Below are 26,570 nucleotides of genomic sequence, written 5' to 3'. Positions count from 1 at the left end.
GGAAAATAAAAACCTAACGTTATACAAAGGAGACAGCTAACATGGGGGCAATATACATCACTTTTCTATCGCCAGGCCTCTCGTTTTTATTCTTCAAACAATCGACACGGTAGTTGTGTTTGAAGAAAAATCGCCACACAATATGCAATATGGAACAACAAGTGTGTTGCATGGGGAATCAAAAGGCGTTGCCGCTATGCGCTAATGCGCAGCATATGTTTCACAGCGCAGTGTTCCGTTTCAGGTTTCCACGAAACCGCGGGAGGGGGGGAAATCCCCCCACCCCCCTCATACAGCGGTTAGTAGTGACCCGTAAAGAGTGACGTGTCCTGCCCTTTAAAACCTGTCACCGGCGCGGCAGCTTGCGTGCAGATCACAATAACAACAACACTGTGTAACTTTTAGCTCCGGGGTGTAGAACAGGTGGCCGCTCCGCCCTATGCAATCGATAACGGATTATAAGGTAAACAAATGGAAATCAACACAGGTTGTAGATATCGCGATCATCTAAACGTCGGTCCTCCACAACTCTCCTGCCTATACAGCAAACAAAATGCATTCCCTCCGTCATGTATATGTAAAGGTATAATATATTTGTACCCAAGGGTTGTTACAGAAAGGATTTAGACTGTAGATGGCCTTCATGGAAGTGGAGAGGAGACTTTTCCACTGTGGACATTTGTGGGGGGAAAACATGCACGGAAAAGCTGTTTGTACCAACAAAGGATGACCCTAATCTGCCTTATACTTCCCTAAAGCAGGCTTAGCAGCCGCACTCGGTAGAATGGAATTTAAAGTCGGGGTATTTGCTGCAGCAGGTGTGAAAGGAAAAGGTTACAGGTGTTTTGTAAGCACATCCCACTTGTAGATGGTTTCTCCCCAGGCTTTTGGGAAAGCTTGGAATGACGCACATTCTCAATGCTCCCAGACAGGCCCGCACCATGATTGACTGATAACTCAAAGAGCACTTGAATGAAAGGATGGGAGCGAAAATATCAGCCGGTAAAGTAGGCTGGGGGAAGCTCAGGAGGTTGAGAGTGACTGTTTGTCACCATTCATTTTCAGCTGTCAAATCAGTGTTGGTGTTTCATAGGTCAGAGATCAGTGTTGTCTGTTTTAGGTCAGAGAAAGTGGAAGTTCTGGCTTGTCTTGGGCTAATTACTAGTTAAAAATAGACAAGAACTGTTATCAAGGACAGTAAATTATAGATAAGAATTCAAAAGGGATTGTAAAGGGAACCCATACAGGATGATACTATGTTATAATTTGAAAATGTATGAATTATGTACATAACCTACTGTAATAATAAAGGGGAACAGATTCACCCTCAGACCCACCCACCCTTGAACCTTTGTAAACATCAAAGATTGGTAGAGTGACTTGCATTGTCTGGTGACTTCAGGCGATAGCTGCCTCATAGCTTCATGGATGAGCCCAACATTGCACAGAAATTTAGTCTCTGTAAGATAATTCTTCGAGTTCTACAGGAGAATCAAGTTTTGTCAGGGTCAAATGAATATTCTCAAGTGTTTGAGTGTTCAAGTGCTCATATTGTTTGACAAATTGTGTGGTTACTGTGCAACATTGGCTTGTTAATGCTTTGTAAATTGTATCAGGGACTCCAGCTGAGATATCTTCGGAGCTGTCGTGGGGAAAAAGCCTTCGTACAATCATAAGACTCTTCTTTTACTGGCGGCAAATGCTGTCGCCATCCCGATTCTAGGCCTTGAAATCCACAAATTTGATGCGCAAAGTGGGCCTACAATGTTAGCCCATGCTCAAGCTAAGCATATGCAAGGCTGATGGAGGAAGAACTCCCTGAGAAAGGGGTCATTTGTGAGAAGTAACCTGCAGCAAGAAAATACACATTCCAAAGTCGTGCCTTTACTGTTGCATGTTAGATCTGTCTGGAGGAAAGTCATGTTCATTGATGTTAGAGTTAGGGGCATCAACAGGTAAGTTATGGAACGCAAGGGAACAGTGTTGGTAACAGCTGATCTTTCAAGTCATGGATAATCCTTAGGCTGTTTTGTCTTTGTGCATGGCTCAAAATTCATTTTTGAGAGCATTTTTCAAAGCTTAAAATTGTTGCATGCCAACATCAAGTGTACAGATGCACATAACCAAAACATTTAGCTGAGCAGAAACAATTTTGGGTACACAGCATGTAATTGCGATACAAGTAGAATGTCAGTGTTCTTGTCCAGGGTTGTAGTTGGAATCTGGAAATTGGTGGCACTCGATGTTGGCATGCAATAGTTTTGGCCTTTCAAAAATTGTGTGGAACCCAAATTTTATCGCTAAGTTCAAAATTTCGAACAAGTTGCAACTAAGTTTTTTTTTTTTACAAGAATATGCCGTATACTGCCCAGCAGCTGTCAGTCGCTGTACAATAAAGTATCTTTATGTACATGTATGTAACCTTACACAAGTAATGAAATATCAAGGTGCACCTGTGCACAACCATAGCGTGTCCAGAACAAAAGATATCAAAATTTTAGTTAACCAGAACTTTTGCTGCAGTACCGTAGAAAGCCTCTTGGAAGCCCATTATCGAACTTGACCTCCTGTTTCCCGACCCGTACTTAACTATTGAATATCATTAAGATCCATCTACACCTTCTCGGGGTATGCTGTCTACAAAGAGACAGAAACGCACACAAACGGCTCTCAAAATATAGCCTTCTTCAGCTCTTGGCGAAGGTAATAAGGTGTACAGCTCCAATTTTGGTTGCATAGAAGTGCATGATTTTATGCATCCAGTATTCTTAGTCCTGACGTGTAGTGACAAAATTAGATATAACCACATGAAAGGATATGGTGACTCTATGACATGTGATTATGCTGCATAATTTTGTACATCATACACCCACTTGTACTTAAAGTTACACTTACATAACGTAATGTCCAAAATTACCCAGTGAAGAACTGCCTGGTTCAGGTTGGTAGACAGGTAATTGGTAACTTTGTATTCCTCTTGAAAGGTAATGAGTTTCTGATAATTCCAAATCCATGGCACTGCCGTTACAGAATCCCAGAGTTTGAGCCTTTACTTACATGTAGTTCATACACATGCCCTACTGTAGTCCCATTGCCAAGGAAAAAAGTCACATTTGTTGAAAATGTTTGTGACCACACAGACGTCTACATGATAAACACACCAAAAGCATGAGTAGTGATGACAACAACAAAAACTATGCTGGAAGCAGCATATTTTTGCATCTAAGGAGGAGACTTTATCTTAATATATTAGACAAATGTGTTAACTGGTTGACGGTAGTCATGTGGTACTGCATCAGTTAATTGACGTAAATAGGACCTAGAATAAGGATATAATATTATATCCTCTGCAATTACACATGTACAGGCCAGTTTGTCAAGAAATCATCAAAGATGTGATTTTACCATTATGTGACGTTGACCAACAATCCAGCATTACGAATGTAGTTGCGTGACTTAAAAGCTTATTTCGTAATAGCCTTAAATCAATTGTTGGCTGTTGCGAGCCTTAAATCAATTGTTGGCTGTTGCGTATTGTATGACGTTTCAAATTATGTGGTCTGTGTAATTACCTGTAATGACCTTTAGAGCTGTTCTGTCAGGGTTTTTGTTGTAGCTAGATATGCATGTTGCTATAAGCTAAATAGACAATTAAACAGCATGGAAATTAGTCTTGAACGATCAGCTGTTACTGGCATTGTTCCTATCCTATTGCTGATCCCTATGCATAAGTATTTGGCTCTCAAAAACACTTTGTATACCCTATCTAATGTACTTACTGATGATAAGACTGAACTGACGGTTACTTTGTCCTGAAAAAGACTGATATTATCAGGTATTTACCTGTTGACACCTAAAGTTTTGAGGTAATTTTGGAGCAAGAACTGAGCCTATTACTAGGTAAACCTATTCCTCTTGTGGGACTGCTGCATTAATACTATCAATCTGAAGAGCTTGAAGAACTCACTATCTAGAGTATGCTTTGATACTAGCTTGGAGTCCAGTCTTGTTCGCTTTAGTCCGCTTCCAACGATCACTACCTTGTTAGAAACCGTTGAAAGCAGACGCGACTGGACTCCTTTGATACATCTAGATCTAGTAATAGGCAAGTGGTGCAAGATGAACTGCATTATCGCTCTGTCAGTAATTTATAAAAACATAAAGTTTGTGCACTGTATGTTTCATCACTGTGTATTTTCTGGTAATTTCATACACATGTACGTGCGTACCGCCCACCCACACCCCCTCCCCACATACTGTGACTGTTGTTTTTACCTCAAACCAGACACTGGGACAGCATGAAAATTGATTGGCATGCAAGGCTACCAGTTAATTCTTAATCCATAGAGCCTGTTGGGAAGTCTGCTTTTGGGATGTCCTGTTTATAAATCCAAGCAAAAAGCCTGGGCGCATACATGTACATACCGGTGTACATGTGCATATACATTGTGTTCAAAAGGAGATGAACTGAAACTAGCTACTGACTGCTTTGCACCGTACAGATAAACAGTTTGCTGAAACCAGCCCAGGGGCGCACCCGGGGGAGCCACAACGTCAAGTTTTACACCATCCACGCAAGAACCGACACATATAAACTCTCTTTCTTTCCCCGTACTATCCCACAGTGGAATACCCTGCCTGGCACGGTTGCGACGGCTCCCACCGTTGAATCGTTCCACGCCAGGCTGGAGGCCTGCCCGCCTTAGCCCGGGACCTCAACTCCCCCCCTACTTTGCCCCTGAAGGGGTTATTTGGGGGTAACGTAATGTAGATGTAGATGAACGCTCCAGTTTGATGAATTTCTCACTGCAATTTGTCATGTGAAGTGATTATGGTTATTCATTACTGGCGAATTCCTAAGGCAGCTTGTTACAATCAACATGTCGAAATTTGCTTATATACAAGGGGCTGTCAATAGCTGTCAATAGCTTATGATTACACTTGATATTTGATTATCTTGAAAGATAGTGATTTCATGTTTGTGCAGCTTTATCGTGATGTATGCAATGGTGATGCATGCATTCCTTGCACCACTTCCTCACTAAAAGCAGGATATCATGTGATACATGCATCATTAGGGACCATTCTCTGTAGATGTTAGCCTTAGCTGACCCCTCCAATTAACTATAATCTTGTCTCATTGATTGTGATTTCAACCCCAGGGACTTAGCAGTCAATGTAAAAGTTTATACCTTGAGTTTAATATTTCTATTATAGATATATTCCAGTTATATATTTTCTGTCCTTGCCATCAAGGCTTTGGCTGAAGTTAATGCCATAGCAATAAAGAAACTTGTTACCTGCATGAAAACGGAGGTATTACTGTAAATGTTTACATTTTTGCAGTGGTTTGATGATTGCAGTTTTTGCAGTAAACTCTTCACCGTAAATTTAGAACCACCATGAAAATGCTTACTCTGTCTTCTGTCCGCGTACCGCCTTGTTTCAACTGTGAACTAAAAACCTCCGCGAGGACTCCATTTTCTCCCTTCCGCAAAAGGGCATTTTACAGTACTAGCGTATTTGGTCTGTGCGTTTGTTTGTTTTGGTGTGCGTCCGCAGTTATTTGAATATTGTGACAGGATGTGAAGCGGAAGATGGCGTAACCGGAGATTGGCAAGAGGGAAAAAGTTGGCTTGTTTGTTCATGTCATCTTGCCAATGTACACATACATACCGTTCAGAGACATGCATACAATAGTTTAGCAAGCTGGCCGATGTGGAAATATTGACGTTCCATGCCTGAGTCCTTGTGGTGTTTTCTTACCGCCAGACTTTGCATACCTTTTACCTTCCCTCCAATTTCCCCGGCCCTGTGATAACGTCTCCCTGCTGACTGATGGTTGGACTAAGATATTTTTGATGGACTTGCCCACAGCAGGCAAAAAGTTAATCTGAGGTGTGCAGCCTGGTCCAAGGCTGGAGGAGCAGGGGTCAAAAAGCTGATTGCGACGGTGATGCTGGGGGCAAGTTTGTGTTGCAGGGCTTTCATCATTGGTGGCATGATGGATGTGCAAGGACGGGAAAGTTTTATGGTGATCAGACTTGGGTTCCAAGGGCACGGCAGCTTTGTGTGCTGCATGTGGAAATAACCTGTTGGACAACTGTTGCAGCATTCTCACATGCACTCACACAGCACAGTACAGTACAGTACAGTACATTTATCAATGTTTTAACATTACAGACTGTACTGTAAGATTATTCTTTTCTTTCACTTTTGGTCTGATCATAAAAACTTTGGTTGATGACAATGTCGTGAGAAAGATTTTGTCTCACAACTACATGTTGGAGAAATAGGACTCTAAAATGTCGGTGGGATCGAAGGTATCTAGTTCATCTTAGTCCCGACTCATAAATATTCTTTGAAGTTTCTTGGAGTCCACGAGGAATCGAAATACCTCAGCAAATGATAACGAGGATGGCGATAGCCTCCACCAGTCCCCTGGGTTTTATTTGGGAGTTACCTCGGATGCAAGGGGGCATTGGAAATGATCAAACAGGCATCATTTGTGATGCAAGAGAATGACCAAAAGGCTCTTGGGTAATCACTTAGGCTGCCGGTGTACCAGATACATCTCAATCCATGCCTGCACACAGGAAGAGGGATGTTACAGGTTGTTGGAGTTGCCTGTGCAATTTTCCAATGGGCGGACATACAGTTTGTATTGGAAAACCTTGCATCAGGGGATTTCTCTCTTAAAAGTGGCCTGCTTTCACGAGTGGATATAACTCTGTAACGTTGATATAAAATACATTTTAGCAGTGTTATAAATAACCTGTTATCAATGAAATACATGAAGTGAGCTTATTATGTATACAGGGAGTGTAATAGGGTTGGTTAGTCAAAATTTGTCTAAAGGTGGCCGCCCAATGCTTAGCTAAGGACCATTCCTACCAAGTAGTTTTGAAGAGAATTTGGCAGGCTTGATTATACTGTTAGAATTGCAGATGAACATACATTTGTAGGTTTAATGACCTGCCCTAAGGTGTATACAGTGTAGTAAGGCGTAAGTCCTATCCTTAGTCACTGACGAAAGACAGCGGACGCTGTCTGAAACGTCTAACTCTTTCAAAATTTTATCCAGTTGCCTGAGTAACTATTTTTGGCTTATCTTACTACCTGGATGTCTAACCTTCATCGACGTATTAAGGGGTGGTCGGTTCTTATAACCACCAAATAAACCACCGAGTGAGCGAAGGGGAGCGTGCCATCAACATTACAATCATATACCGGTAGCCATTAAACTGACACATGAGTGAGACAACTTTTGTATATCATATTAATCTTTTAATCTTACACACCGTGAGGCATTTGTCCATGGTAATCCAACATCATATTATAGCTAAAGGGACAGGTTTTCTGTAATCCTGTTAATTTTTACTACGGCAAAATCTGTATATATGCCAAAGAGGTAATCACAAGGTTTTGAAAACAAGTGTAGTGTCAGTCACAAAATATGCCAGGTATTTGCAACTGTTTTGGTGGATTATCAGGTTCAGGCATTATAGTCTGTCTTTCTCTATTATAAAAATTCATCACAGCGGATGTAGCATTCAGAGATCTCCACTTAGGGTATGAAGGGATCATACCTATTCCAAATTTTTAGGATTGTTTGTGAATGAATCGCTTTGATGAAACAAAAACCTGGTAAAAAGTTGCTGAGCCCAAAATTTTTGCACATATTTTGATACTGTAAACATTCATGAAAGACCTTCAAACATCCATAAAGCCTTTCTCTTTTGTACGATGATGTATTTTTAGTACGCACACATCTGATATTGATTTCTTTTGTGAGTCACACCCTTTTGTGTAAATCCACAGTAAGTTAACACCTAATGAGGCTGAACCGATGTGCAGACCCATGTAGTGCCCAGTGGAACATAGGACAATAAGTTTCCCTGCTGTTTCAGTAGCAGGATATATTTTTACAGGAAGGGGTTGCTTGCCCTTCCCCTTTAACATTTTTTTCAACGTAAACGTTTTACTCGAACATACATATTAAGTACATAACATAACAATACATTTACATTAAAATTCCACAGATATACACATATCCCCTTTAACATGCTCAAGACATTTCCTCGAACAAGAGGCACCTCCTCAACCCCCATTTTATGTCCCTTCTGAAAGACGGGTGCAGCCCCAACTGACATACCCTACCCAGGTTTTAAGGAAATCGTTATTCCTGGTCAAGAGGGTACTAAACACCTTAGCCCACACTGCAAACACCATAATTACTTCACGGAGGTTTGTGTCCTACAGACTCTTGTTGAATGTAGCGATTGCCAGAGTTAGCATGAAGCCTGGTGTGTGTAGTGCCCTTAATCAGCTTCAACGCCCACTCAAACTCGACAGGTCATTACGTTCAAGCCATGTGATGCCGGGTTCTTGCGATTGGAACTTTATCTTCCAATCTTCCATGATTCATGAGGTAAGCCATGCACCCAAGGTCACTGTTATTATTGTGATTCGTCTTCATCACACAGGTCACGTAGTGCAGCATGTTGCTTTCGATGATAAAGTTTTCATCAGAAATATATCACCAGAAACTATATCAAAGGCTGCTAATAACATTGGATTATACTCCTCATTTTTCATTGATTACCTTCAGTGAAAAAATTGTCCAAATCAGTGTCACATAGCTTTTTTTTCTATTTGCTTAATCTTTAGCACACTGAAGTAGCCGTCTGACACCCAATTCCATATTGGTTACAGATTTAGGCAGCAGGGAGAAGGTTAAAGTGCCATACACAAAGTATGAAATAAACTTCTCATGAAATTCCTAATCCTATAGATAAAGGCAGTTCAAATTACATTTGTACACCTGATATGAATATCTTGGTCCACATACAGTAACTGTCATTATCAATATAGATCTAACAGTAAGATGACCATTTTTTAGTGGTCAGAATGCACTGCATGTTATTCAGTCACGAAATTATCTTTGGACTGAATGTTTCCCCTCTAATTTCAATAGGAAATTTTACATTTTTCCTACTGAAAAGAGTAGCCATATTTGATCTGCTGTCAACCATGTTGACATATAGTCGCCTGTCAGAAGCATTCTGGGCCATTCTCCTCGAGGCTGCGAATTGGAACGGCCTTCGGTTGGCCAATGACGACGTGCGGTTTGTAGAAACGTCTCTCGATGACATCCTTTTATCTGTTTCGTGTCATAAGTTACCATTAGGTCCCCTCTAAAATATTCATCTCCGCCCAGCATCAATTGTCCCATGAGGAGGTGCTTCACTTAACTGGAACACTGGAATTATGGATTGTTCCTAATAAGGGGTTCTTAAGTCCAATTGATGACACTCCATACCTTAAAGACCCAATCTCAGATCATAATATGTAATAGGCCAATTATTTATCTACTGCAAGCTGTAACAAAGTGTGACGCTCAGAATCAGATAAGTACAGGTGGCCTTCTGAAAGGGTATGATACTTAAGTATCTGTTATGAGCAATTGCCCACAATCCAGTCATCTTCATTTCTAAACACAGGTTATACCTAGTATACACCGTACCTGAACATATAGATATCCTTCTAGTTCTACCCCACATATGCCTTCCCAATGTTTTGCAATGAGTCATGATAGTAGCCTGCCAGAAAATCGTTTTCCAATGTTATGTTTGTACATTGCAGTTTTGCCACTACATCTAGCTATATTTCGGGGAAATTAAAAGAATCACCACTAAAATTGCAGTGTGGTTTTGAATGACACTCCAAGCAACTACAGCTTGTGTTAATTTGGTAGGAATGGTTTGATCTTGTGACCTCTAGTAGTCTAGTATTCTACTGGTACTTCCTAAATTGATACCGATTCTTATCAACAAAGTGATTGGAAATAATTTGACAAGCTATATATATAAAGCCAATCTGATTGACCATAACACATTTCAGGACTAAAGAGTAGAAAATGGAGGAAGAGTCTGTATTTTGCATCATTTTCTGATATTACTCTGCGCCTCCTTAAGACAAATTGGATTCTTTTTCGTGTTAAATCTTTCACATGAAGATGAGACCTAGTCTCAAGATGAGCAGTATGATCAGTGTCAGTTTAGATATGCTTTGGCACAGCTTTGTTTGAACTGCCGCGCCCTCAATACCAAGGGGAGGGGGGCATCTCGTATATATCTGTTGGAAAGGTCCTAAAAGATACAATGTTTGATATGATGTACTGTTGGCTGAACTCTGTTTTCCCCCCAACTCTATAAAAGAGTATTAGTTATAAGATAGATAGATAGATAGATGGATAGTGTTCACAAAGACTAACAGTACAGTAGAGACCAAGACTTAATCCCCTCTGAGATGGTGGTAAGCCGTGTATTTTGGCTCTTCAGAGACGCAGCCTCCCCTCAGCTCTCTGCAAAACCCATGAATGATTTAGCAGTGGTGTTGGTGCCACTTGCAATGGGAAGTACTGTACGCAGAGGTTGGTGCTGCTACTTTGCAAGGAGGGGCAAATGTAATGTAGTCCTTAATATGTATACTGCATAATAGATATTTAACGGGATGCAAAAGTCATTGTTGAATTTCAAATTCCAAACTATGAATGCTAGACACATACAAATACTCATATTTCCCCCATACCATTCCCCAGTGGAATGCCCTGGCACCGTTGTGATGGCTCCCGGCCTCCCACCGTTTAATCGTTCCGTGCCAGGCTGGAGACCTGCCTGCCATAGTTCGGGACCTCAACTCCCCCCCCCCCCCTACTTTGCCCTTGATGGGGTTATTTGAGGGTATCGGGTACAGATGATGATGATGATGATGATGATGATACGTTTCATTTTTCTTGGTGTGTCTAACATTACAGAAATTCATTTGGAATAAATGAAAACAAAAGGGAATCATGCTGTATTGCCAAGTTAAACATAGCATTAGTCCCAAACATGAAAGATAGATTACAAACATGGAATGAAAAGGAGAGCTACAGTAGAGTGGAACTCGTTGCCACCAAGTCCTGTAGGAGCATCCTCATTAGATAACTGTAAACAATGCTTACATGTACATCTAGATGTGCACAGGTTAGGTGTGACAAGTCATTCAATGAAATATAACCAGCTGCTGACGCGCCCCATACCAGCAGATCTGGTGTGTTTTGCTGAAGAGCGGTTATACCGGCTATGTAGATACAGATACATGAAAAAGCTGAAGGCTGAAGAGAATATGTATGTTCAACACCTACTGGTAGTATGGTCTATCTTTCTAAAATGCCTAGCGCTTTCCTCTTCATTCGTCTCTTTTCCTGAGCTGTTTCTTTTGCTCAACAAGTTATTGATTCTTTGTTCATGCACTGTCAGTGTTATCTATAGCCGCCCTCTGGAGCACTGTTTATGTGCTTAACTAATTTCACAAGGTAGATAGTGGCAGCAGATAACCACGGGACCATTTATAACAATTTCACGCCCGACTTGAATATTGGGAGATAAGAAAGGAAGCATTCTCTTCCACCCCAGGGAATGGGGGCTATCTGGGGGAATGATAATGGTTTTTCAATCACATGTATCTAGGCTTATTGCGATGATACCATTGGGCTTGTAGTAGTAGAGATACTGTAACATAGGATTAAGTTTTATGTAGTATTACTGATGGAGATGAAATGGATGAAATAGACTGTGGAAGATGTAATACTCAGGTAAAGTTTTTGATAATTGTAATCATGCAGTTTTTGGCATATAGGTGGACACATTTGGGTGTCATAAGCAATTCTCACTGAGAGTATATGTCCTTATGGTAACATAGTTAAGATTTAGTTGTAGATTAACAGATTGAAAGTGGGTATCCCAGATGGATGTTGTTGTCTACATAATAATCATGCTTTCAGCACCAAGGACAGAACTATTGCAAACATTCCCCCTTGACTTTTTTTTTAATGTTAAACTTTTTTAAAGCCCGGAAACCATCAATTTGATTCTATTCTCAGGAAACTTTGTATTCCACTCATTATCAGTCATTTTCCCTCATTAGATTCCTCTGTGATACATTGGTAAATACGTCGACTTTTAGTCTGTCAGCACTAAGACTTGACATGAGACATGATTACTTCAAATTTTGCATCACCCTCAATAGTAACATCTACTTTCATAATTCCACTGGGTATTATAACACTTCCACACAAAAAATTGTGAATTTAAGGAGATCTTCTAGTACAGCATCAGTAATCCATGAAGTATGCATGCTGTAGATATCCTGGTGCTGAAGATACTGTAAATGCATCTAAGTTCGTGTGGTTTATATTTCGCGCTAAGGCGAAAATAAATGGAGTGCTCGCAGTGGTTTTAAGATTGCGGCAGTGCTATAGTTACAAACTGCTACAGTATTGTACAAAAACGTTCGCGGTGGTTTTAACTTCGTGATGAAACGGTTGTCGCGAAAACCGTGAACATAAAATCACCGCGAACATTACTGCATTTACAGTATTCTTGATAAGGCCTCAATAAGACACCTTTAAAATAAATGTGGCGTAGGGTACTCAGCAGAATTATGTGAGTTCATGTTAGCTTTCGTTTCCCCGTTATATCTCAGAATAGATTACCTGTATGAATTTTAGATAAAAGTATATGAAGACTGTTATTTTACAACATGTTCACCCTGTCATACATCGTTTTCCTTATATTGATGATGATAATTTGATTTCTATATATATATCATTTCTAAGAATACATCGGTTCACAATTCAGTGACTGCCAAATGAAATACAATTTCCCACTTCCTGTACTTCGTTGCTATGCCTCGACTAACATTCTGTCAGGAGAATTCTATCATAATTGCCCAGATACCATCTAATGTAGATTATTCTAATTGCACTCTTGGGGAATCAAAGTCATTCATCAAAAAATCATAAAGTTCCAGACACAGTGCTTCTGTTCCTTATTAGGTTCAGGGAGCTTAGCAGAAGAAAAACACAAATAGGTTGTGTGTAAAATTGTATAGATCAGTTCTATAATGAGAATATGTCATATATGGTTGCGCTACAGCAGAAACTTTGCTGAAAAAAAATCAATCTAGCCTAATGCTCTCATACACAATTTGATATTTGTTCCCTGGATGGGGGAACTGAGTCAGCATTTCAGATGTCTTGCTGGAACAGGAGAGCTTTCAAGAAACTCTTCATTACCAGCATGTGGAATGTTGCCAGACCTTGCTATAAAACACCAGCGAGATTTTCAACCTGTCAAGCGCCAAAAAGGTGTCTCGTCCTCTGGCAGACACTCATTTACACCTTACAATGGGCCAGTCTGACAGCTGTTGACAAAAACTTTAGTCCAGCAAGTTTCCCCCATGAAATTTGCTACCACCAAGTACTGTTGGAGGTAGCATGCATAGTCCAGGTAGTGTGCGTGGTCCGGATAATGTGCGAAGTCCAGGTAACGTGCGTAGTCCAGTGGTTAGCGATCTTGCCTCTGGAACTTGAAGCCACAAGTTCGATCCCGGCTGTGTCGCTCACCCGACATGCACGCTACCGGAAAGGGTTGCAGTTTTTAGTACAGGACGTTAAGCCGTGGTCCACTGTTCATTGTGCTTGTCGAAAATAGCTAGGGGAATTTCCCCGGAACATTGAATCTGTAAATACTGTACATAGCGTCTGTCTTCTCTGTCACGACCAGTGCAAGAATAGCTCTTGGCTGAGCTAAAACTAGATCGAGATCACTTTCCTTCCCTTTGAAAAAGTGTGTTTGACAGTCCATGGAGACAGTCTGATGGAGCACCAGGTGTCAACAGAAGGAGGTTAATCTGCAGGGTCTTATGAAACAGCTAGGTGAATCGCCCATCTTCGGGGGGACATTGATCAAACTCTTCCGGTGACAGCCTTATTGCTGTTACTTCCATCAATCAGGAAAGGCTGGCAAAGAGATGCACCAATTGAGATAGACCAGGTAATTATGGCAAGAACAACTCACCACTTATAGGAAGAAACTTTAGTTCCAACGAAGATAGAGAGGACGTTGTGAGAATGAAGAAGTGATGAAACACCATGCAAGAATGGAAAATTATATTTATCACCATATGTCAGAATACCAACTTAACAGTAGAAAACACAGTGTTGTTAGTTATTTAAGGCCATAATCTAGCAGTTTCTCATCCTATCTTTAGCAGCAGTTCCTACTACAGTATGTTTATCATCATATATATTTTCAGCAAAAAAGTCCAACTAACACCCTCTAGGTCTCTGTATTTCATGCAGGCAAAGTTTGTTGATGGATTAATTCAGGTTTATAGTCTGACAGAGTATCATCTATCATGACTTTGGGCCTCTCTTGTAATTTGAAGATTAAAAGTAAAAGATTAGAGTTGTGAAGTTATAGCTACCACTGTTTGAAGTTTTAGCTGCTGGAACTACTGATGCAATATTACCTCGGCCTAGCTTTAATGTGCATCCCTTTGATATGTCAAAAAATATTCTGATTGCGTATCATAATGTGCGAGTTGCATTCTGGCCATGTCCCACTGTGTACTGCAGGTAATGTACTGTGGTCACTAGGGGTTAATTTACTTTTGACTTTTGACCTGCCTCCTCTCCTGGTCACTTTGCAAGATGTTGTTATATGCATCGGGTCATGCTAAACGCTTTTACCCTCTGAAGTCATTTTTCCCGGCAAAGGTGAGATTGATGTCAGGGAAAGGCCATGTGCAGGCTTTTACTATCTGGCCAAGTGAGGGTTTTGCATGCCAACTGATCTTTGTGGGACCTTAATGCACAGATAAGTGTAGCGGGTGTAGTACTGTGTACATACATTGTGCATTTGCCGCAGAGCCTTGGCCAAGTCACTAGGAAGGTGTTATGTTTGCTCTGAGTTTGATAGAATAATTATTTCTTTAATTGGACAAGTAATGTAGTCTATACTACTTGAACATCAAATTAAAAAAGATTACTTTATTGTAAACTGCTAGTCATAGTATAAAAAGACTTAAAAGCCACATTAGGTCAAGGGTTGCATTTATGTAAGGATGATTCCTGGTAGCTGAACAGGATATTAAAAGATTCCTGGTAGCTGAACAGGATATTAAAACAATAATATTCATTGACCCTGAACATAATAATTTCATTTTCAATCCTACAGGCTCTACAAGGTGATAAATATAAAAACATATTTAATTCAATTCATAGCCCCTTGTTGTTTGATTCCCTTCCTTTTGCAATTTCTTGAATTTCATATGATTCTTACTTTCTCTTAACCATCAGCCTGCTAAGGTAGCTGTTTGGCACCAGCTTTGTATTGGTTATTGGGTTAGACAGCAGGGAGAAGGTTAATTCAAACACATGTAATGGGAAACTTAGCACAATTCGCAGGGGATTCTTAGACAAGACAATGCAAAACACACGATAATGTGCCTTAGGCCACACCAATTTGTTTCTTGGTCAAAGGAATTTTTGAAAAAATTCTAGATTGGAAAATCAACATGAAAACAGAATCTCAGAGGAAAGTTTGTACTTTGGTGCACATAGTTTCAGGGAGTGAACATGGGCAGGTGCAAGTTTTCACCCCAGCCTTCAGAATCTGTTTTAATTATGTCCTCGTGCTAAAATTAAAAAAAAAAATTTGTTGACCAAGAAATTAAATTGGTGTGGCCTTAGTGTTAAGGTACAGTCATGTGTACAGTAGCCTGTATTACACAAGCTCTCGGCCGGAGGCTTGGGTGGGGGGCACAGTAACCTCCGGCCGAGAGCTTGTGTAATGCAGGCTAATGTGTACAGTAATAACATGATTTACATGGAAAGTTTTCCTGTCAGCAATGAAATGGGAAATGACATCACCGTGCAGCCGTGTTGTTAACATGAATTGGGATACGACACTATTTGAAATGTAAAATTTGAACATATCGCCCACTCACACAAAAGTTATGGGAAATGCCAGGTGCTTGTGCAAGTTTTAAACTAAAGTGAAAGCAAAGATCCATTTCCTGACAATAAAATTCATCTGCTTGATTTTCTCCAGAGACCTTACGGAGTTTAGTAACACAAATCCACATTTGGAACATTCCATATCAGACTGATAGTCAGGAAAATTCATGCGCACTTGACGTCGTGGCTTAGGACTAAACGCTCTACCATTTATATCTATACATTTCAAAGGAACTAGCAGTAAATTGCACAATCTCGCAGCCAGGGGGAAGAGGCTCTGAGAGATTGGTATATTTTGAAAACTAATAGGAAAATGCTTCACAGGATATTGGGAAGATGTGCCCAGAATTACAAGTGGTGATTATATAATGTTTTCTTTATCAGCCAATACTGATTGTCAGTTCTTGTGCAATTATCGCTAGTATCTAACTCCTAGGATTCACAGTGTTAATGCCTGTAATCTTTCCTGGGTGGAATATTGAGCTGGAATTGGATTTTAGAGATAACAAAGCTCTCGACATACAGTGTATTACTTACAAGTCATTTATTTAGTGACTTTGACTATGTTCTAGAAAAGCATTATGGCAAGCATGGAGCTTGATGAATATTCAGCCCTTAACATTGTGCAATTTGTGGAGGAGTGTTGGTAATAGTTTGATCATGAACTTTCTGCACAAATAGAGAATGGCATTCCACATTCAAAAGGCCCAGATAGTTCCAATTCAGCATTGACTTTTTAAAGAGTTTTTATTGGTTACACTAACCATCCAAAGTAGGGAGCAGGTAGCAGCTTATTCATAACATGTGAAATATTTATTTTCCTCTCTTTTATGTTTGCAGGGACAAATCTACAAAATGTAACAACTAAGTTGAGTTAAGCCTGTTTCATTACCCATTCGTTAAGGCAATTGAAGAAGACTTAGAAGTTTTCTCTCATTGATGGGAGCAATGAATGTAAATTTGAACGAAACATGACTGGTGAACATTATTTGCAAAGGTTGTTGGCCCTTGCCATGTTTGCCAGCCAACTTAAAGCGGGTATGTCGCTGGGCTTCGTGCCAGTTTGCGTCCACTTCAAGAACGCCTGGCGCAATTTGGCAAAGTCCTGTGAGATGCCTGCTTAGGTAAGCCAAAAACAGTGCACGGGAATTCAAATGATGTCTCCAACGTTCGTTCACATACTGATAAATGTGGTGTATAGCCCACCTCAATCAAAACATAGAAATGCAAAATTTGACTGACATGCAGTAATTGCTTATTTGTTGAACCTCTAATTGTAATGGACAGTACTAGTGGGGGAGCTGTCTATTACAGTTCAAGCACCAACTTTGAAAGTGCATGATTACCATGGTAGCAATCCCTGACTATCAATTTCCATCCTCATGCCAGCTCAGCATTCCTGACACTTCACTTTGAAAATACAGCAGCTGAGAAATTATGCATAGCTAGCCGTAATATTTCATCAAGGGTATGTTTAGCAAGTTGTGGATGCATGGGTTAAGTGGTAACATAATTTGTTAAGATTTCTAAAATTTGCTAAGGTCATCAGGATATGTCCCTATAGCTCAATTGGTAGCAGAGTCACAGTTGAGCTCCTGGTTCCAACGGGGAAACCCCGGTTCAATCATGGGCAGGGCATCTTGATTGTGGCTGCCTCCGTCTTTCGGAAGGGGCGTAAAATGGGGGTCCCGTGGTCGAGGAGGTGCCTCGAGCATGCTAAAGGGGAAGGGCTAGCAACCCCTCCCTGCAAATATGTGCCCTATTGCTGAAACAGCAAGGAAACTTGCTACCCTATGTGCCACTTCAACATTAACAAACTTTATGATCATACATGTATTCATATATCTTTAGTCTTTTAGTAACTCCCTGCCCTTGATATAACTTACAAGGGCACTTGTTCTTATTGATGATACTATATGTTGTACTCACTACAATCCTCTTGTACCCACTCTGATCTTAGTCATATCTACCTACAGTACATTGAACCCCTTCCTCCATCTCTCATGCATCCAAGTATGATATAAGTGGACATTGAGTGGCACATCCCATTGTCAATGTGAAGCTTCTATCTCAAGCGCCCTTAATGGTAATGCTACAAAACTCCACTCTGCCAAAGTTCGGACAGCTGTTCCTGAACATCTGTGTCTGCGATGTGGCGTCATTCAAATCCTTTCCCGTGCTGAGATTTCTCTGGACGGGTTAGCTCGGCCCCACTACAGAGCAATCTCGACACTGCAGACAATTTTGAGAATGCCAATTGGCAGGGAGTTTGTAAGGAATGTGTACTAGAGCTTTGGCTGTGCGTAATTCTAAAGCATAACTGTCATTCTGTCAGTGTCAAGGTCTTTTTAGACATGGATTTTCCAATAGTATGAACCGCACCAGGACTGTCTCCAGCTTTAAATTTTGTCCCTCCCACTCATTGTTGGGGGTGGGTGGGTTTGGAATGCATTAATGATTAATGGTTTGACCATCGCAAAGGTAAAGGCCAAATTTTTGCAAGCCTATCTTGTTAGTTTTCCTTTTTAAGTTTTTCGAATTCATTTCAATTAATGCTTTCAAAAATTTTTTTTAATGGACTAGTTAGGAAATAATGGCTATCTAAATTGTAATCAGCCTCTAGATTATTTGCCAGCAAATTTCTGAGGAATTTAACATTGTATGTTCCTTTGCTTTCAAAAATGTACAGTTTACAAACCTATATTTTTACGAATGATTAATCAGTGTATGTACCCTGAACGCAGGCATACTACATGTATCAGCTTGTTCAAAGCCACTGTCAGTTGTGTGACTAAGGACATTATAAGATGTTATTTGAATTTTATTTTAACAAGTGTAGTGGAGAATTATGATTTTTTACATCATGTAAATCTGGTAAGAAAAGAAGATCTAGCCCACAACATTAGGTATAACATATTGAAAATTTTCCAATAAGTTTTGTACTTTGTAAAATTGTTTACCCTCCACCCATTAGCATGTTGCTACAACACGCCATACGGCATGATTAGATTCCAGTCACGTCGTCAGGAATTATCTAATTACCGTCTAAATGAAGCCTGAATTACAAACACTTGTTCCCCAGGTAATATGTAGCATCACGCTGAAAACATGATGTAGTTTCAGCAGTATTTTGGAAAGCAATTAAAAATATAAACAACAGCAATTTTTCAGCACTTTAGACAGTTCTCTTTGATAACTGTATGTTATGTCATATGGATCTTGTTTTAAAAGGAAAAAAAATACTCAAGTAAGTCCCTAAATTAATATTTAGTGACTGAAAGACCCTCTGACCTTGTACAGATATTGTTTGATATATATGCATGTTCACTCCTCACAAAGTAACCTGAAAAGCTATCCCTGAAATTATAGACGTAGAAGGGCTATTAGAGTTCATAAATTTGTTTGACATCAGGAAGGAATTTTTTCTCTGTGTTTATAGTAAATAATTTCATTGCCATATGTGATGTGGCCTTTAACCCAAGCTGGATGCCAATGTTACGGTACGTCACGCTGGTGTATCGGGTTGGTGCTTTGATTTATTTGCACTCATATCCAAGTGTAAAGTACAATCTTCAAAATCTGGTTTCGCTACTCCCAAACTCACAGAGGTAGTCACAGTCTATTGGGGAAACGATTTGTTCCAACATCCCGCGCAATCTGTCAAATATACATCAGAGCTTGTTGTGCCATTTTCCCTTCTCTCCACAGCCTATCCATTATCGTAGCTGCCTGAACTGTACTTGTACACAAATGTATGATTGTCAGAACAGAGAAGAACTATTAATACCATTGACTATCTTTCCATTCCATCGCTCAACTGGGCAAACATTACTGCTGCGCTGGAGTGAGTTGCTGACGTACATGCGGAAAGTTTATCTTCCCCACTGACGCACAAAGTGACGCAAAGAGCAAACCAAGAAGCTCGTATGGTATCTTTTATGTCCACCCTGAAGTACTTGTTTAGCTCCGACCCTTGAGTGGGCTCCTATATGAAAGGCTTTCTGCTCGGTGTTATCAAGTGTACCACAGCGTTGGATCAATTTGTTTTAAGTGTTTTTGTATTGAGCTCGCCGGTATATTCATTACAGGTCTGCCAATTACATTAATGTGACAAGGTGTACATGTTATGGTTAAGAGGCGGCAGTAATCGGCAGACAAAAAAACATAATCCGACTCTTGAATATGATACATGCATGTCTCGATATTGAGTAGCAGACAGAGCCCGAGGGATGGAGCACGAACCCACTCGGCATACAGAAGAGTGTGGTTGTGTCTGACAACCATTCTGAGAAATAGGGTGGGTAGCAGGTGGGCAATGAAAACAAACTGTCATGTTTTTGAAACGGGGAATCTAGAGGAAAGTCAAGTGATTTTGAGGTGAACCTGAGACAAATGATGTATGTAATTTACTTGCATGTTGTTTCTGTGGGTGTTAAAATATATTGGCTTCGAATTTCCCACATTTTTCGTTTTGATTAAAGCAATTGACTACTATTGTCAGCTATTGTCAGCAAGATAACTGAAACCCGCTGCCTTGAAGCTGGCGTTAAGTAAGTAGTCAAGTACAAATAGAGATTCCCAAGATTTGACATTGTTAAACAAATAGATATGTATGGCAAGAAACCTTGTTGTCACTTGGCTGGCCTCAATATTGTTATTCCTTGGTTTGAATGTCATTCTGTTCCTTTGGAAAAATAGGAAGATGTTATCAATAACACTTTCATCTTTGTCAAATCTTACAGTAACTCTCGCCTTTTCAAGAAATCCCTAGTGCATCATTCTATGATGTGAATGCAATCCATTTCAAACAGCCTCTCTTCCAGCCGTAATCATGTGCAAAGTTTCACCTGTGACAACTGTTGAAAACATCCAGTCTTCCTGACATTTCTGTGCATGTGGTAAAATCTACACCACTATCAGGTATAGCCAAGCCAGTACAGACCATAAGGCCACAGCAAAGAAATTCTATGGATGATATCTTGTTCAGACACCAAATGTAATACCAGAGTGGGAAAAAAAACCCTTTTCCTTCAAAAGGAAACTCTGGGACTGTGTAGGCAACCCTGACACACTGACTCTGACCTCTTGTAAATCATCTACGTTGTATATGCATTTGTTTTTATGTACATGTACTTAGAATATTGTTTTAGCTCGTTATGCATGATGTCCATATCAAAATTCTATAGTAATGTCCTGTCTTTATCAGTAGGGCTATCCCCTTGTAATAGCAACAGGCTAGTTGGGCAGCCCTGGCTGTATGGCAAAATTCAATACACGCAGGTTTACTTGCTGTGGCCTAACCAACTTTTATTCAGCTCCACGCATGCACCTTTGTCCTAAAAAAAGTAAAGGTTTCTTATCTCCATACACAATACTGGTGCCAAGCTGGCTGCAGTTTGATTGGCCTGCTGTAATGCTCGTCTGTCTGGCAGAACTAAACAAAGAGGAACAGCTTGTATGCTCCATGATCATCTCTAAGCTGTACAAATTACCCAGGAACATAACAGAAAATGGGCCTGGGTGTCTGCACTGCAAATTAAGCACTACATGTATATGAATAGGAAGGTCTGCTGCTAGGTTTTACAAAAGGTTGGGTGCTTTTGAGATGGATAAAGCAGTAGCTTAACAAGTCTCTGTCTACATTTGGTTTCATTAGTAACATAGCCCACAGCAACCTGGAGATGACATAAATAAACAGAAATATCTATTGAAACAGCAAATGTACCAAGCTTATACTAGTGCACTGATAAAAAAATCTCCAGTTTAAAGAATTATGGAGAAACTTCTGATTCAAACCTGCTGTAAAATCAGTTTAAAGTAGTGATGAGATGGATATCGGTGTAATGAAGGATACATAAATGCCTCATCACCTTGGCAACATGCAATGTGAAGGTTGAGCCAAAGAGATATACTGCAGCTTAGCCCTTGTCAGTTTCATCTTGCCATTCACTTTACACGGTTACTTGCATAGATGCCAAGTGTGTGCCATGATTAATGGGAAGGTCTAGTGTGGTGCCCTAGTCTCACATTATTCACCCTTTCACTCGATTACACTGTGTATGAGTGATGTTGGGCACCATGAATGGGGGAATCAAAGTTATTCATCAGGGATCAATTAGGATTCAGGCTGATATGCCCCCCACCCTAATGCTGAAAACAACAGACTAATTTCAGCCAAAATAGACTTCTTCATGAAATGACACCACTCTGAAAGAATCTAAGCTTGATGCGAGCCTGTTACTTATTAGAAAAATTGGTTTGGATCAAAATTTCAGCAAAGGGACATTACGGAATTACAGAAATGCAACATCTTGTAGAATATACATGTCATCACTGTGTGCTAAATGATGTGAAGATGACAATAAAATTCATAACAACATAACCTTCTTTAGTACAGCAGTCTTTTAATGCCATATTCTATTCACAACATTTTCAGTTGTCATGTCCATCACATACAATATACAAGACATCACAGTTTTTTCATGCAGACACTTAATATACTGTGCCTCTTATAATTTATGACTCAACGAAGATTAGTGGAGTATGTATCATGTACTGCCACTAATGGAGATGTTTCAAATAAGCAAATAAACACACAAACAAACTTCTAGAATCTAGCCTTTCCTTGGTGCTGAAACAATGGTTGCTGTACCATATAAGTTATCTGATGGATGGACCAGCAAAGATCATTGTATGTTGATATTTCTGTCATACCTGGGCCACAAAAATATTTAATACGGGTGTTCCAAACAGGATGATAACTTAGGTTATCGCAGAAGCTTCTACATTAGCACATGGGCTTCCATAGAGTATTTAGAATGCATTTCGAGTGCCCCTAGTGCGCTGCTGTCAGAAATGTGAAAACTGGATTCAGACTTTAGAATGTTACAATTTTTTGTTTGAGGACTTTTCTCAACTTCTTTTTGCATTGAATTGTGTGTTTTCTGGGGTGGGTATGACAAAGCAGATGCAGTGTTGCATGTGTCATTATTCAGCAACAGCTTCTATAGCTAAGTGTGACATTTCAGCAATAGCAGCATTATTATGAATGGACTACAATGTACAACAGGATCATTGTAGATAAACTGATAAACTTGTAGTGTCATTGCAGACAATGATGAGTTATAAGCTGTTGGCAAACAAAGTAAAACTTGTGACACAACACTCAACAGAATTTGATTGCTGCATTTTATTGTCTCAAATACACAGTCTTATAATTCCGAATGAATTGGTTCTTGTTTGCCAAGTTCTTTAACGTAGGTGGTAGTAAAGTTAATCTTGTCAAAGTCGGATCAAAATCAGATTATGTAAGAGCTAAACTTGATACATTTCTCTGTAATGCTGGAGTGAACTTTTAATGTGCACCTAATCTGATATACGATGTTCTCTTCCAGTGAAAACAATATGGCTCTTTTCTCATTGGAATCAAATTACAGCTCTCTAACATACTTATAGCTGTACTTCTTGGTACACATAAGACTCTGTAATGAATACCATCTCATTGATGAATGAATTAATTACAGATGGAGTGATATTATAACACACCTAGGGGGATCATTAGTTTTATTTGCAGACATTCACCCCTGTATGTTGTCAGTTGCTTGGCTTTACAAATGTACATCCTTCTTTCTGTTATTGTAACCTCTGTGACAACAGCAAACTTGACAGTAAATCAACACCTGGCGGCCATGTTGTTTCCGTGTATGGTCCAGTGGTTTGCATATGACAATCAACCAATACAAGGACTTGTTACTTAACAGATCCAGAACTTGGGTGGTCAAAGTATAAGAAACCTAGCAAATCTTTGACTGTCATATCCCTGTATTTTCATGAGATTTAGTTGTTTTTTTGTAATGCCAGTATTACATAGCATTTAGAAACATAACTGTAAATGCTTGCAAGTTTGTGGTAGTTGAAATGTTTGTGGTTTTTGTAGTTACCTTTTTACCAAAAATTTGAAACCACCGCAAAAATGCTTGTCTGTCTTCTGCCCGTCACCTTGTTTCAACTGCAAAGTAAAATCCACAGCGAACACTCCATATTTTTCCTACCAAGAACTTGAATCACAGCAAAATGAAATGCATTTACAGTATATCATGACCTCTATGTCTATCTGCCAATTAATTCTTAGTCACACGATATTTCAAGAGTGGTACCTGTGATAGACATCATAAATCTACTGTCACGTATATCTAGATATTTTTTATTTATGTTTTTCAATAATGGAAACATGCCAGAGAGTCATAAAACATTTAATCTTTAGCACACTGAAGAAGCTGTTCTCTATTGGTTACAGAGTTGGACAGCAGGGAGAAGGTTAATTACACTTATTTGACCATAAATAACAGTAGAAAAGAGTAAAGTATACCATCAACATGCCGGGTTCTATAATTTAAAGACAATGAATAACCGTTTGTCTGAATAACAGTCTGGTAGTGAACACAATCTCATTACACCACATTTTCTACTTTTTCACTGCACAGAGGATCACCAATGGCTTCCTGTTGTCTGACAAAGTTAGAGCATCAGATTCCGAGGAGGACAGACCCCCACAACCCTCGAAGACCCCCTCGTGGGAGCAGCAGCCAAAAGTACAGGACACGCCAGATCAGGAGGACTGTGGACGAAAGGAAGAAGGGAATGAGCTGGAAGAAGATGGTTAGTGGCAAAGATTTGTGATTTGAAAGTGACCAATACATTCAGGCGGGATGTAGCTCAACTAGTGGCAGCCTTAGTCTTGTCTCTAAGTGGAGACCCTGGTTCAATCCTGGGTTGGGGACATCCGGGTTAGGCTTGGACCCATCTTTTGGAAGGGACATAAAAGTGGGGGTTCTGTTTTCAAGGTGATGCCTCGAGCACGACAAAGGGGAAGGGCTTGCAACCTTTTTGTGTGAAAATATCCCCTGCTAATGAAACATTAAGGAAACTTGCTGCCCTATGTGCCACTAGGCTCTACAAGGGTCTGAACAAAGGAATGAATTGATACATTCAGGCAGTTTTAGAACTATGACTTAGAACAATACAAAATAACACAAAAATACTGAATGGGGCAGTTTTGAGAAGCAAGTAACTATCTTGTGGCCTTGAATACGCTTAATTACATCTGCCTTCAGCTTGCCTAAAGGTTGCCAAAAGGAAATCACTTTTCCAGGAACCAGGCTCACAAGGGCCTTGGTTGAGTACAACAGAAAGAAAGCCAATGCACTCTGACACTCGCTGTGCTGTGTGATAAGATTAGATCAGACACCGCTTAGTCCTTCACTCTACCTAACAAGGGGCCAGGATCAAACAGGTTTCTACAGAGTCAGAGGGCAAGCACATCACTGCAGGGCCAGTCATACACCCTTATCAGTGGTACAAGCTACAAGCTGCATCAGCATACTCTGCTCTGAAGGGGCTGAGAACTTGCATGGACAGCTTTACTCCTTGTGGACAAGTGCAACAAGCAGCACTGGTTGTGGAATCATATAGGTGCAGAGATGTAGGCAATCAATTTGTCACTTTTGATGAAAGTAACAATTTGCACTGTACAAACTGCACAGAATAGGCATGTACTGACAGCCCTTTGGTACTGCATATATATAGAGCACATCAACTTTGATAGGTTATGGTGATAGCATACAAATATAATATTCTTGAGTAGGCAACAGCAACACAAATTTGGACTTAAAGTTTGATGGCCGTGCAAATAAAGGATCTTTTTCGTTAGGAAAGATCTTTATGGACATGTGGCAATATGTGGCAACAGGTGTTCAGTACCTTTTCTATGGTTCTGTCCTAGGCAAGACTAGCTACAGTTACTGGACTATTACTCTATTTCTGTTTTCCTAAATCAGGGTGGCCAATTGAGTGTCTAGTCACTAATGTTCAAGTATAACCAGCCTTCCTTGTAGCATTGTCACTATTGTTGTTCACCTTGTACTGGCACATAGATCAGCAAGTTTCCTTGTTGTTTCTGTAGGAGGGTATCTTTTTACTTTTTACCCTTTGACACGATCGAAGTACCTCCTCAAACATGGGATCCCCATTTTACATCCCGTCCATAGGACAGGTGCAGCCCCAATTGAGATGCCCATCCCAGGATTTTGACTTGGGTCTCTTAGTCTCCAATTAATTGGAACCAGGAGCTTAACTGTCAGGCTGTTACCAATCTGTAACAATGTCACACTCAAGTAAATGACAGAGGGTCAGGCAAATTGCTCTGCTCTTGTCTTTTTCAGGCAAATGGATCACCCAACCCACAAAAGAAGACAGAAAATTGCAGAAGGAGAGACGCCGCCAGCAGACCAGTAACCGAGACCTCGGCTCCCCCAGACAACTGCACACCCGGTGGAGAGACTCCAGCTTTGACAGGGAAGCAAGTGGAAAAGTCAGAGGTAATCTAGACCATTGGGTGCTTGCCAATATCTGCCATAAGGAGGGGGGTAGACATGCACTGTGCTGATCCTTTAATTCTTTGCATGAGGCATGTAAATCCTTGAATGTCTCCCTTTGTAGGAGGAACTTTTGAATCTTGAAGGTATGATCATATCAGAGAAAAGAGCAGACTTGCAAAACAAGTGGTATTGATCCACATCTGTGGCAAGAGCAGTGCCATCTATATTCATTGCCCAGCAACTCTCATTTGACCCCTGACACCAATACTGGAGTTGCGCATCCATGAGGTCACATATCCAAAGTAAAACCCAGTTTATTTATCCTGAGCAATTTTGTGAAGTTG

The 26,570-nt window shown here is 40.2% G+C and overlaps 1 protein-coding gene across 2 annotated transcripts in view; it reads left to right on the top strand.

Annotated features, from left to right (window-relative positions):
* Positions 1-26,570, top strand: part of LOC136428768 (uncharacterized) — a 48,683-nt gene that overhangs the window by 540 nt on the left and 21,573 nt on the right. For both annotated transcript variants that reach the window (XM_066418510.1, XM_066418511.1), the window contains exons 2-3: positions 24,334-24,508; positions 26,071-26,226. In XM_066418510.1, coding sequence (XP_066274607.1) covers positions 24,334-24,508; positions 26,071-26,226 — 331 coding nt within the window. The remainder of the gene's footprint in view (positions 1-24,333; positions 24,509-26,070; positions 26,227-26,570) is intronic.

The sequence above is a fragment of the Branchiostoma lanceolatum genome, chromosome 2 (assembly GCF_035083965.1).
Source record: "Branchiostoma lanceolatum isolate klBraLanc5 chromosome 2, klBraLanc5.hap2, whole genome shotgun sequence".
Taxonomy (NCBI): Eukaryota; Metazoa; Chordata; class Leptocardii; order Amphioxiformes; family Branchiostomatidae; genus Branchiostoma; species Branchiostoma lanceolatum.
Note: the sequence above shows the minus strand (reverse complement) of the source record. Positions and strands in the feature narration are given on the sequence as shown.